At 42.5% G+C, this 12,425-nt stretch overlaps 1 protein-coding gene across 1 annotated transcript; it reads left to right on the top strand.

Annotated features, from left to right (window-relative positions):
* Positions 1 to 290: 290 nt before the first annotated feature.
* Positions 291 to 11,130, top strand: LOC118792095 (delta-like protein 4). The gene is made up of 11 exons (XM_036549806.1): positions 291 to 612; positions 696 to 956; positions 1,367 to 1,424; positions 2,066 to 2,329; positions 3,652 to 3,712; positions 4,560 to 4,690; positions 5,066 to 5,235; positions 6,315 to 6,534; positions 7,170 to 7,893; positions 9,557 to 9,665; positions 10,106 to 11,130. Exons 1-11 carry the CDS (start codon positions 559 to 561, stop codon positions 10,109 to 10,111), a joined length of 2,058 nt encoding a protein of 685 aa, XP_036405699.1. The 5' UTR covers positions 291 to 558; the 3' UTR covers positions 10,112 to 11,130.
* The last annotated feature ends 1,295 nt before the right edge of the window (positions 11,131 to 12,425 follow it).

The raw sequence follows: 12,425 nt of genomic DNA, 5'->3' as shown, positions 1-12,425 counted from the left end.
TAGGCAGCTGTCTCCTTTGGTGGTCAGCATACCGGTAAGGTATTAAATCTGGATGTAAATGCTGGTGGAGAGGTGGGGGAGGCGGGGGGGGACCTGGGAGGGCTTCAGTGACTGACAGTTTATGTAATGAGGAGCGCGGATACGAACCAAGTATATAAACTGGGTGAGGCGAGGTTTTTTTTTCATAGAGGAAAAGTAAGCACGGTACGTGGCGCCTCTGCCGCGCAGTATTGTTCTTGCAAGAAAACACGCGCTTCTCAGCAAGTGCCAAACATAAGGGTGGCATCCACACTACACAGATCGGAGTATACGTAAGGTGACAACTGCCAAGGAAAGACAAGGGGCAGCGAGATATTGATTTTGCCTTCAGTCTGCACTGTTGGATAACCTGGAATTCTAGTCACGATTTTGGAGTCACTAAACAGGGGCTCTAAGAATTGAGCCCGAAGAAGGATATATCTTTTGACCCTTTAATTTCCCTTTGGTATTTTATCCTGGGAATAGGAGTTGTGTGCCTCAGTTCCGTGGGAGAAGCAATTGCCTTTTGAGAAACAAAGAATGGCAGCTTGGCTAACCTTTTCAGCCCTACTTAGCACAACGATTTTAACGCAGGTAAAATGCAAAGGTGTTCCGTGAACTCTAGCAAATTGTCGTGCATTCAATTGTATTTTAAAATCATTTTCTTTTCTCTTAAGGTATTTGGATCCGGTGTATTCGAGGTCGAACTCCAGGAATTTAAGAATAACAAAGGCTTGCTGGCGAATGGCAATGCCTGCAAACCCGACTGCAGAACTTTTTTCCGAGTTTGCCTGAAGAACTACCAGGCTGTTGTGTCGCCTGGTGACTGCATCTTCGGTACTGCCATTACTCCCGTTTTAGGGTCAAATTCGTTTAGCACAGTGGGAGGCGGCATGCTCGGAAGACTGATTCGCCTGCCGTTCAACTTTGGATGGCCGGTAAGAAACTTTGTGTCGTTGTCTATGTAAGAAGGAAAAGAAGGCTTGCGCATTGACGAAACCTCTTTTTATATAAAAATTCCCAATCACGCTTGTGATCTCTGGTTCTGTGTTCATTTATTCTTTAAGCGCTCAAGTTATTACTAACCCACTGATACATGTAGGGTATTTTAATTATCTTCGAAGAACAAAATCCTTGACCAAGAATAATGCTAGGTTGTACAATGTTCAAGTTCTTGTAAAGCATTAGAACTGTACATATATTTACCTATGTGTCATCTACTGTGTAGTGTACCATGTCTATGTATTGATCAGTTAATCTGTGGACCGATGAGTTTCCATGTTATTAGTAAGCCGAGTAGCACAAAATATGAATTTAGAATGGTATAACTAATTTCTCTTGTTTTTAGGGATCATTTTCTTTAATTATCGAAGCCTGGTATTCTCCTCTTGCGGATCAACCTGTAGGTAAGTGGAGTAAGACTTTGACCACCAGAGGGAGACTTTTTTATACATAGCATATAAACAAATATGTGTGATTTTGTTATATACTTTAGAGAATAAATGTTCGAATTTGTTACAAATATTTTGAGTTCTTTCTTTATTACTGCGCTTGGTTGTTATCTGAATGTAGTAAGTGTGTCGTTATCATATCCGTTTTGTCTTTGTTACCTGCTACAAAACAATTTTTTCATTCTTATTCTCGACACAATTGCACTTCCTTTAGTTTATTTTTGGCGTGGGAAAGAGAGCTGGACATTGGTGAGAATATTTAAACCTTGCCAAAAGCTTCTGACTGCCCTTTCCTGTATTTTACACCTTTGCTGTTCCGCCTTTTGGAATGGGAATAATAGCTCGACAATGTTTTGCTGACATAAAGGAAGAGGAAATTTCAATCATGGTGCACTCGCAGCGTACTTGATGGAAAGGCTTCTTTGCTTTGAAAGGGAGCAAAATTAAAATCAGGCTCCTATTTCGAGAAAAAAGAAATGCATAGTTAATTCGACACTCTGTTCCATAACACATTCATAAATAAATGGCATATTTAAAGGCAAAAATGTTATTGGCAAAACTAATTGTGTTTCCTTTTTTATCCCCCTTATTTTCAGACACAAACAACCCCGAATTATTGATTAGCTTTTTTGCCATCCAAAGAAAGTTGGAAGTAGGGGATGAGTGGTCTCGGGATGTACAGGCCGGGAAGCAGACGGAGCTAAGGTATTCTTACCGGTTCATCTGCAATGAAAATTACTACGGCGAAAGTTGTTCCAAAATATGCGCTCCCAGGGACGACCGTTTTGGCCACTACACCTGCAACACTGATGGGCAAATATCCTGTCTCCCTGGCTGGAAGGGGAATTACTGCGACGAACGTAAGCAACCGGAGAAAACAATCTACTGGCCTCAAAGAACTTGGGTTTGCTTCAGATCCACACGTTCTAACAGATGAATACATGTGTCATGTGACAGTGTGACGATGCAGTGTTTCTACATTGCGTTTTTAGTGTCAAGCAACATCATTTCACTGTTGTGAGAGAGCTCTTTGATGTGCAGGGGATAGGTGCGAATGACAGGAGGACGGTTGTGTATTAATTTGCTGATACCGTTGTATTTGCAGCGTTTATTCCTATTGGCAGCGTTGTGAAATAACCCAATTCCTATTCATTCATAGCCTACTGTACATGCAGGATGGGTTTAAGTGTGTGCGCGCCAGTTGAACTATTGAACCGGCCCACCAAGTGTAACAGCATTGTTGGCCAATGTCAGTGATTGTAAATACTTGACAGCGACGGTTATGCTGGTTCTGGTGCAATTAACATAGACACCTCTACAAGTTACATATATTACAGTTCGAACTGTTTAAAATGAACAATTTCAAAAAACATCTGAGCTCAGGTAAGTGTGTATGCTTGTCCATATGGTCCCTTTGGAAAAGGCTAGCTAAAGATGACGTTATGTTCATCTTCAGCAAATTGACTGGGAGCAATCTGAAAATGACCCGCTCTCCCTTCACTAGTGGGGGAGCTAGTGTGGTCGTGTTTATATTTGCATGTAGTGAGCACATCAACGTACCCCCCCCCCCCCCATGTTCACCACCCATCTTTTCCATTTCCTCTCTGTTTAAGCACTGCTTTACTGGTAGTAAAGGGCTCAGATTGAGGTTGTCACTGTATTTATCAGAACTACACTGACCAGTACATATAAAAGAGTACACAGAGTATGCAGTCAAAAGAGAAGGACTCCAGTCTGGCACTTTGCATCTGGCCCGAATCAAGAGGTTTGATCAATTTTGATCGGTTCAGTTTTGTAACACTCGGCTGCTAATCTCTTAGTGCCAGAGTAGCACTAGAGTAGCATTGTTGTTTTTTCCTCCCACAGCAATACAGAATATGTATTTTAATTGAATATCAGGATATTCAATTATATTCAGTCGACCATTGACTCTAATCAGGAAAGTGCTGTTCCATGTGAGCATGTGTACTCTGGTAGCATAAATTGACAGGTAGCAGGTTACAAATGTTGTCCTTCAAGGTAAAGATCTGTTTGCTAGCTGGTCATTTGTCCTACTCACACTGGTGCCAGGTGTACCTTGGTTATCACTGTGGCTATGTGAATTGCAGTAGATGGAATTGGCCCCTGTGGGACATGGTTCCAGAGGCAGGCTAACATGGGTGTTTTTCTCTCTCTGTTGTAGCATTATGTCTTGAAGGGTGCAGCCCGAGGAATGGGAATTGTACAAAGCCGGGAGAGTGTGCGTAAGTATGCAGCGAAAGTGTACTGCACATCCGCGTCCAGTTGTATTAATTTCCTGCATGTTTTCAATCTGGTCTGGAACCCCTCCACAGGAAGGATCAATCTCTCACTATGAGGGCTGTTAAACAGCCACACCAGCCTTAGCACTTCGTGCCTTTTCTGTGGGATCAGTAGTACATCACTGCTCAAGGCAGATTTTTCTTTGATTTACCAACATACTCCTTATCTATTAAATCCTCCATTTCTGCTCCAGCACTATGGTCAACCTATATAGAGGGTAACATCTATTCATGCAATCTCTTGGATTGTTCTGGGTGGCTTGCTCAGTAAACAACAGAGACATAGTCCTATAGCCCAGGCATGGGTAGTTCAAGCTTGGGGAACGTCATTAGTCAACTGAGTCCACAGTGTCAGGGCATAATTGGCTACAGGCTGTTCTGCTCTCTCTTCGTTGGTATCACTGTAGAGGTTTCCTAGAGTCCCTGCTGTATCAGCATGGGCTAATGACTCAAAGTTTTGGCATTGTCCGCAGTAAGCATTGCACTCTTATTCTCAAAAACGATATGCAGTCTTATTCTACCTCCTACCTGAATCTTTCACATCTTTAATGTTTAATGTGGGCTCCAACAACCTGGGCAATCCCTAATAACCTAGCCTTAGCAAGGCCCTGTGTGAAGGGGTATACCTGCAGAAGGTGCAGTACCTGCAGTAGGCGTAGTACCTGTAGCAGAAGGCCATGCTGTGTGGAAATAATGGGGGTTATGAGGGTTTTAAGGAGAACATGATGCATTTTTTATCAGGGCCTTGCACAAGTGCTAGTGTGTGTGACATTGTACTTTCTTCTCACAGGTGCAGGGAGGGCTGGCAGGGCACCTTCTGCAACGAGTGTAAGAAATACCCGAAGTGCAAGCATGGCACCTGTGAGCAGCCCTGGCAGTGCAACTGCAAAGAGGGCTGGGGAGGCCTGTTCTGCGACCAAGGTAAGATGCATGTTACCTTTTTCCAAATGAAAAGGGCACCGATTAAAGGAGGGGCATGTATTTACACTGTAGAGCCCTTTTACCTTAGGGTGGCACTTATCCATCTGATCAAAGTTAATCAAACCAGTCGAGCCTCCTTTCCCAGTCCTGTCCATGTTGAAGGTTTAGAGAGAGCTGGAGCAGTAGCCATACTGCAGAATCCTTGGGGTAATACTGATTTAAGTTGCATGCATATGAAACAACCAAGCCACAGGCAAATATCTGACAACATAGTGGCAAAGTGCATGGGAAAAGAGTCCTTATTTATGGAGCAGGGGGAGGCAGGCTGTGTGGAGAGTTGTACAAACGCACTGAGGTTCATGTTTTCTTCTCCAGATCTGAACTACTGCACACACCATAGCCCGTGCCTCAATGGCGCCACCTGCATGAACACGGGCCAGGGAAGCTACACCTGCTCCTGCCGGGCCGGCTTCACAGGCGTCGACTGCAAGCTGAAGGTGAAGGAGTGCAACAGCAGTCCCTGCAGAAATGGGGGGAAGTGCACGGTAAGCCTGCCCGAACATACACACACACACACACACAATACACAGAGTTCTCATACCACCACTAAAAGCATTTCCTGTTTTCTGGGTCTTCTGGATACATCACACAGTGAACAACAAAACCCTAACCTGGGGTATCTAAACCCCTACGGACACCTGGGATGTCATTTCGGGGGTACTTATCAGATAAATAATTCATTTGTCAGTTAATTCATTTACATTTAGATTTATTTATTTAGCAGGCGCTTTTATCCAAAGCAACGTACAAAAGTGCATACAGTAAGTATAGCGACAGTACAGGGAAGGGATGTGTACAGTTCCACAATGAGACAGTAGTTCTCAGCTGAGAGGAAAGTCTGTTTGAGGACGCAGTACTAGCTAATTTATACAACTACAGGGTATAGGGCAACTACCAAGATCCATCTTCAAAACAGCGCAATCAGTGCCAGAATTAAGGCGGTAACAAAAAAACAAAAAACACAAAAAACACAGCAATTTTTAACAGCACTGATCCAGATGGGGAGCTGAAAGATGACAGCAGACACAACAGGAGTTGGGAAGTGAGTGGTCGGGGAGGAGGGGGAGGCGATTGTGTGATAGGCCAGTCCAGGTGGAGTCTGAAGAGATGCGTCTTCAGACCACATCTGAAGGATTGGGGTGATGGAGCTGTCCGTAACTAATTATTCACTAATTATTTTTCATAATATGCTCTTAGAAATTGTAGAAGTATATATTCCCTTATGAATACACTCTCAAATGATATAAAGAGAAGAAAAAAAACCTTGTGCACAATGTGTCTACAATGTGCATGAGGTGCTGATAGTGGTTAGGAATGAAATCAAAATTTAAAAAGCCAGCTGAATTGAAGGCTGATCATCACACACTGTACAGAAAAGAGGGCAGACCTTATTGGATCAAAGAGACTTTTTATCCATTTCAGAATGTATTATGTTGGAAGGCACAGTTGTACATTTGTATAACAGAAGAACCTACACAAGCTGCAAAGCTAATACAATGGAGAATGACGTTTAGCATTATTTCCGGGGTCAGGGGTCATGCAGGATTGCCTGTTTTGCACACAGGACCTGGATGGCTGGTACAGGTGCACGTGTCCACAGGGGTTCGAGGGTGTGCACTGTGAGCATAGCCTGCTGACCTGTGCCGACTCACCCTGCTTCCACAGTGGGAAGTGCCATGAGAAGGACAATGGACGAAGCTATGCCTGTGAATGCCCACGCGGCTTCACTGGGCTCAACTGTGAGAAGAGGGTGGACAAATGCACATCCCTGCCCTGTGCAAATGGTACGTGCTGGACTGCCCTCCCAGGGACCTTCCACACAAGCAGCAACTTGACTCACAAATTCTTTTAAGTGATGATTCAGTTGCTTCTAAGACCACAATTCTGGAGGGATGAAGGCAACCAGAAAGACTTAGGTTGGCCGAATTCCATGTAAAATTCCTCAAGCGTACACCTCTGTAGCATAAGCAAAACTACAATCTTCAGAATTATGAAAAATGGAGAAACACAAATCATCATGAATCTTAAATGAATGAATACTTCAATGGAGGATGTGGGGAGTGTTTGTCCTGCAGATGTGTAGTGTTTGATATTGTTGTTCCAACCTGCAGGTCTGTCTTTATGATTTGTGTGCTTTTTTCTGTAGGTGTGCAGTGTTTGATATCTGTGCTGTGGTCAGCACATGTGTTGTGTTTGATATCTTTGTTCCAGGTGTATACCTTTTGTGCTCTGATCTGTAGGTGTGTAGTGTTTGCTCTCTGTGATCTGATCTGCAGGTGTGTAGTGTGTGATATTCTGTGCTGTGATTTGCAGGTGTGTAGTGTTTGATATCTGTGGTCTCATCTGCAGGTGTGTAGTGTTTGATATCTGTGCTCTGATCTGCAGGTGCAGTGTTTGATATCTGTGCTCTGATCATCAGGTGGACTTTGTCTTCTCCATGGCAGCGTGCGTGTGTGCAGCTGTCGAGCCGGCTTCACAGGCCAGCGCTGTGAAATCAATATCAACGAGTGTGCCCAGAACCCCTGTGCCAATGGCGGTACATGCATGGACCGCATCAATGGCTACAGCTGCACATGCACCCCAGGTTATGCTGGCCACAGCTGTGACATCACCACGGACACTTGTGCTGCCCGGCCCTGCCTCAACAGGGCCACTTGCATTGCTGGGGGTGAGGGACAGCCCACCATGTGCGCCTGCGCTGCTGGCTTCACAGGGCCGCGATGTGAGCACTTTGCCACCACCCTCCCCATCGCAGCCACCGCCGAGCATGACAGCCGTCTCCAGTGGGCTGCCATTGCCCTGGGCATGGCCCTGGTGGCTCTGCTTGTGCTCCTTGCCATGGTAATCGTTGCCCTTCGACATGTCCGGAGGCTGGGGGCAGCTAGCGAGCAGGATGAGGCTATGAACAACATCTCTGGGGTCCAGAGGGACAACCTGATACCTGCCTCTCAGCTCAAAAACACAAACAAAACGGCCAGTCTGGAGGTGGACTGCAGTTTGGAAAAGACCAATTACAAACACAACAACCACCACCTGGACTACAACTGGACAAAGGACTGCAAGCAGGAGTCATCACACCAAGATAAGAGCCACAACTATGGGAAGTGTTTAGAAGAGAAGATACCTTTGAGTAGAATGTACAGGTAAGCTGAGAGATGTCAAATTCCCACAATGCAATCCATAGAGCCTCAAAATGCCACATAAATACTATAAAATGGTAAAATCCACAAATGTTATGTCACAGGTCACCAGAATGTTGTACCAGAGACGTTTATATAAGAAATAATTTTATAAACATTTTATAAGAAAGCTATGTGTTAGCTAAGAATGTCGCTTTTCATGAACTGCATATATTTGGGATGTTTCCTCTGTGGAAGAGGAGGAGAGCCTCACTTATGTCTGTGCTGTGTGCATTCAAGCTGGCCTGTGCTTTATGTGCTATGTGCATTTGAGCTGGCCTGTGTTGCGTGTGCTGTGTGTGTTCAAGCTGGCCTGTGTTGTGTGAATAGTGTGCATTCAAGCCAGCCTGTGTTGTGTGTGGTGTGTGTTTGATTCTGCCTGTGTTGTGGGTGCTGTGTGTGTTTGAGCTGGCCTGTGTTGTGGGTACTGTGTGTTCAACTTGGCCTGTATTGTGTGTGCTGTGTGCGTTTGAGCTGGCCTGTGTTGTGGGTGTTGTGTGCATTTGAGCTAGCTTGCATTATGTTGCACCAGCTAACACACAACTTTCTCACAATGTGACTGTAACATCATAGCTAGGTTACCATTGTGAGAGACTTGAAAGTGACATGATACTCTACACTGTCTGGTAAAAGAGAGAGGGTGGTGCAGTCATAGACAGTCATAAGGGCCCTTGACCTTAAGATTTATTATTATCTCTTTTTTCATGTGTAAGTGGGGCAGAGCTGAAGTGAGTGGCTCATGTGAGTCCTGCATAAAGCCTGTTGGGGTAGCGGGTAGCATGTAGCTGAGCGGTTGCAGTGGTTATGTCACTCCCTGAGACGTGCTCCACTAGCATTGTTTCTGATGAGCTAGGGGAAATTTGCCTTTAGTTCAACTGGCAACGACGCTGGCCGTAAGGGGTTCGTAGTGAGAACCCAGGTTTGAAAGGCACTCTGTTGACCCACGTAACATAAAACACACAACGCAGTCTACACCCGTTACATAAAGTATTTTTGTTTTTAAAATATTGGAATAAATGTGATTTTGAAAATGTAGTATGAAATTGTTTGAATGTTTTGTAAATTAGCCAATTAAATCACATAATGACGTAATAGGTCAAATGTCAATTTCATGGAGAAACGCGTGCTTAGCAGGTCAGCAAAGCATAAACTCAAAAAAGAAAAAGAAGCTAAAGATGCCGCTTTGTCATCCGGGAGTTGGACTTTGATGACTTAATGACTTCTTTTCAAAGAAGACCAGAAGAAAGCCAGTGGTTTAGGTAGGATATTTTTCACTGAGGTATTATTTAAATTAAGGTGTGCGTTTGACTCCTAAAGATGTATATTCTGTGCTGTACATGGCATGCATAGAACAAAACAGACCTAAAATGGACAATTTAACATGTCAAAATAACAAATATAATTTCAAAGTAATACATGTTGTGTGGTTGTGGGTTGCCCTGTGCTATTGTGCGACCAAACTCTGTGTGCTTGGAGAGGGCACACGCAGTGTGCGTGTAATATTTGCGTGTGTAGGTAGGGGCCCGTGGTCATGATAATCCGTCCATGGGTGTAGTGCTGGGGTGCAGTGAGTTCCACATGTTTTTCCTCTCTCTTTAACACAAGCTGTACCGGTCTGTGTTTGCAGTGAAAAGCTGGAGTGCAGAATATCAACAATATCTTCTCCACGGGACTTGGCATACCAGTCGGTGTTCATAATAGCAGAGGAGAGGAATGAGTGTGTCCTAGCAACTGAGGTACTCGCTGTACTAACACCCATTTGGTGTTTTTACCATATAATCAGCTGCCCATATGAAAGGCTTATGATATGTGACAGTTTTGCTATATATGTTAGCAGCATTTATCCAGAGCTATAGTGAATCTGAGGAGGTACCAGAGAAACGATCTAAATAAAGGCAACATATATATTTTCAAGCTGCAGAGGGCACTCTGTAAGTTGACAGTGATTTGTTGCACACTTCACGTAATTTAATTTCCTGAATATATTTTTTGCACTGTCTGATCTGTCATGGCATACTGTGGATTTTTAATGCCACAAAAATGAAAAGTGCCCGTTAAGATAAAAAAATGCATTATGTGCTGTAGTAGAAGGGTGGATTTATCATCATGGGACATATTGTGTTTCACTTTTCTCACCACGCATCTCCAGTCTGATTTCCCCTCTCTTCCTGTCCAGGTGTAAACCATGGAAGACATCCAACAAGGAAATAGACTGTTGAGGTGGAAGGTTCTCTGCCCTGTTTACAAATATTAACCGGGAGACTGGAAATTATTTAAATGTGCATTGCTGCTCTTAAACATGTAATAACTTGAGAGAGCAGTCAACTCCTCGACCTCTACTTTGGACAAATCTTATATGTCCTGTAGGGGTAAAAACAAAACGTTTTGACTGTATGAGTCTTGGACATTGTATTTTTGAGTTTTTCCAGACGAGCCCTCGATGGGTGGTCAGTGGGTCTACATGAGTAAAAAGGACGCAGAAGTTTTTAACAGTGAGAAGAGGAGGAGGAAGAACATTTGCATGAGGATAATCTACACTGTTGCAATAGTCGGGATTAAACCAAGTCAGTAAACCAGTGGAAATTGCCAGCCACACCTCTTGTGTGAACGCTACACCAGAGGAAGGGAAAGAAACAGATTTTATATCAAAAATAGAAAAAAAGATGCTGGAGAACTTTTCTGAAAATTCCAAAGACTTGCATCAGTTGGGCCATCTGTTTCATTTTCAAAACATTTATGAAGATGTATGCCATCCAGGTAACAGCCTTACAATGTTTTATGTTTGTTTATCCTTAAAATATGTAGGCAGTTCTTCTTGGATCATTTGCACAACGAAACACAGGAGATTTTTTAAAAAACATTTTTTATTTCAGAAAAAACCACCAGCACCCAGAAAACATTACAATGGTGGTGGGATCCATGATGTAGGATCATTAACTTACATTGATATAATAATGCAACATGGCCCATTAGTAAAAAGCAAGCCATTTAAAAGATGCTAAACTGACTATCATTGCAAGGACTGCCTATAATTAGTACTGAAATTACAGAACCAATAAAATATTTTTAAAATAAATATTGCTAGTATATTTAAACATTAGGAAGCACTGGCATTTCTATGTTTTGTATATACTGAGTATTTATAAGGAACGAACATCCAAAGTGTAAATGTTACTCCTTCAAACTGTTTTTAAAATGTGATGCCAGCAAAAACACTGAAATTATTTTTGTGGTCTTTAGAATTTCTTAAATAATGACCGTATATCTGGTACACTTTTCTTTGGTCCTTTATGAGCAGGTCATTTTACAGCATATCAAGTCACCTAATATAGGTGTTTTGGCTTTGTTTTAAATTACAATGAGAAGCTCATTTTGCAAATAATATATTCATGAAATATATATTAATTAAATAGAACTCAAAACACACAAATAATGACATAATTTAATAACATTGACTAATGTTTCAGTAGCACTCCTTATGATTACAGCACAATAATTTATAAGCCTGAGGTTATGAGACTGCAATGTGCAGCAACAGCTTTACTGATGGGGGGGGGGGGGGTTCATCCTGAGACCCCTTCAAAGAAAACAACATAAAGGGTAATGTATGAAAACAAAGCACTGAAAAGGACTCATTGTCTAAGGACAATTCACCATGTCCCTTGTTTTGTTTCTGCTCATGTATATTTAAACTCACTGGTAATTCCCAAACAGTAAATAAATCCCATCCTGGCCTGTCCAGAAGCCCCCTCCCCAAAATCGGTTTGAAATTCAAATCTGTTCCTGTAGATACAGGACCCTGGAATTCTGATTAAATTCTGCAATTCTGCCACTAAATCAGGCGTTGATTGAATGGGAAGTGAGGACCTCCTTATTCTACGCTATGGGTTCCATGCTATGGGTGCGACTGTAAGCCGGTGTGAAAGCCTGGCAGATGCATATGTTTTTACACTGTTTTTTTCCATTCATTTTCGTAACTTATTTGCCAGATTAACCCTCAACCAGAGTGACAAGGCTAATGTGGCATGATATATTAAATATGTATGTACCACAGAACAACACTGACATCAGTACTGAAAAGCAAACAGTTTCACAAAAGGGATGTCAAGTGGAAAACAATGTTACGCTAAGGCATATAGCCATACAACACAGTGTGTATGTTTAAGACCAACTTACATCATAGTGAAGTGACAACAAAGCCTCAGAATGATTTGTTGAAGCTACATTTCCCACAGAATGATTCCACAGAATGCTTCAAGACTAAAATTAACTTAAATCACACTTAAATCTGTAACAGCTACAGTAACTACATCACTGAAGGAAAATTCACTTAAGGTTGAACAGATCAGGTTCTAGGTGCTCCATTTTTTATTTATGTAGTTACATATTACACTAATATAGTGTAGTTGAAGAGAATATTTTGTAAGAAACTATATATTTATTATTATATCACAATCATTTATTTTTGGATTTTTTAACATATTTGAACATTCTAT

The sequence above is a fragment of the Megalops cyprinoides genome, chromosome 17, assembly GCF_013368585.1.
Source record: "Megalops cyprinoides isolate fMegCyp1 chromosome 17, fMegCyp1.pri, whole genome shotgun sequence".
In the NCBI taxonomy this organism is placed as follows: Eukaryota; Metazoa; Chordata; class Actinopteri; order Elopiformes; family Megalopidae; genus Megalops; species Megalops cyprinoides.
This window is presented reverse-complemented; position numbering and strand designations above follow the sequence as displayed.

Bases quoted from the DNA above. Each gene is read 5' to 3' on its own strand.
- LOC118792095 (XM_036549806.1), top strand. From the start codon at position 559: ATGGCAGCTTGGCTAACCTTTTCAGCCCTACTTAGCACAACGATTTTA. The intron at 957-1,366 runs GTAAGAAACTTT...TCTTGTTTTTAG, and splicing joins CGTTCAACTTTGGATGGCCG to GGATCATTTTCTTTAATTAT. The intron at 3,713-4,559 runs GTAAGTATGCAG...TTCTTCTCACAG, and splicing joins ACAAAGCCGGGAGAGTGTGC to GTGCAGGGAGGGCTGGCAGG.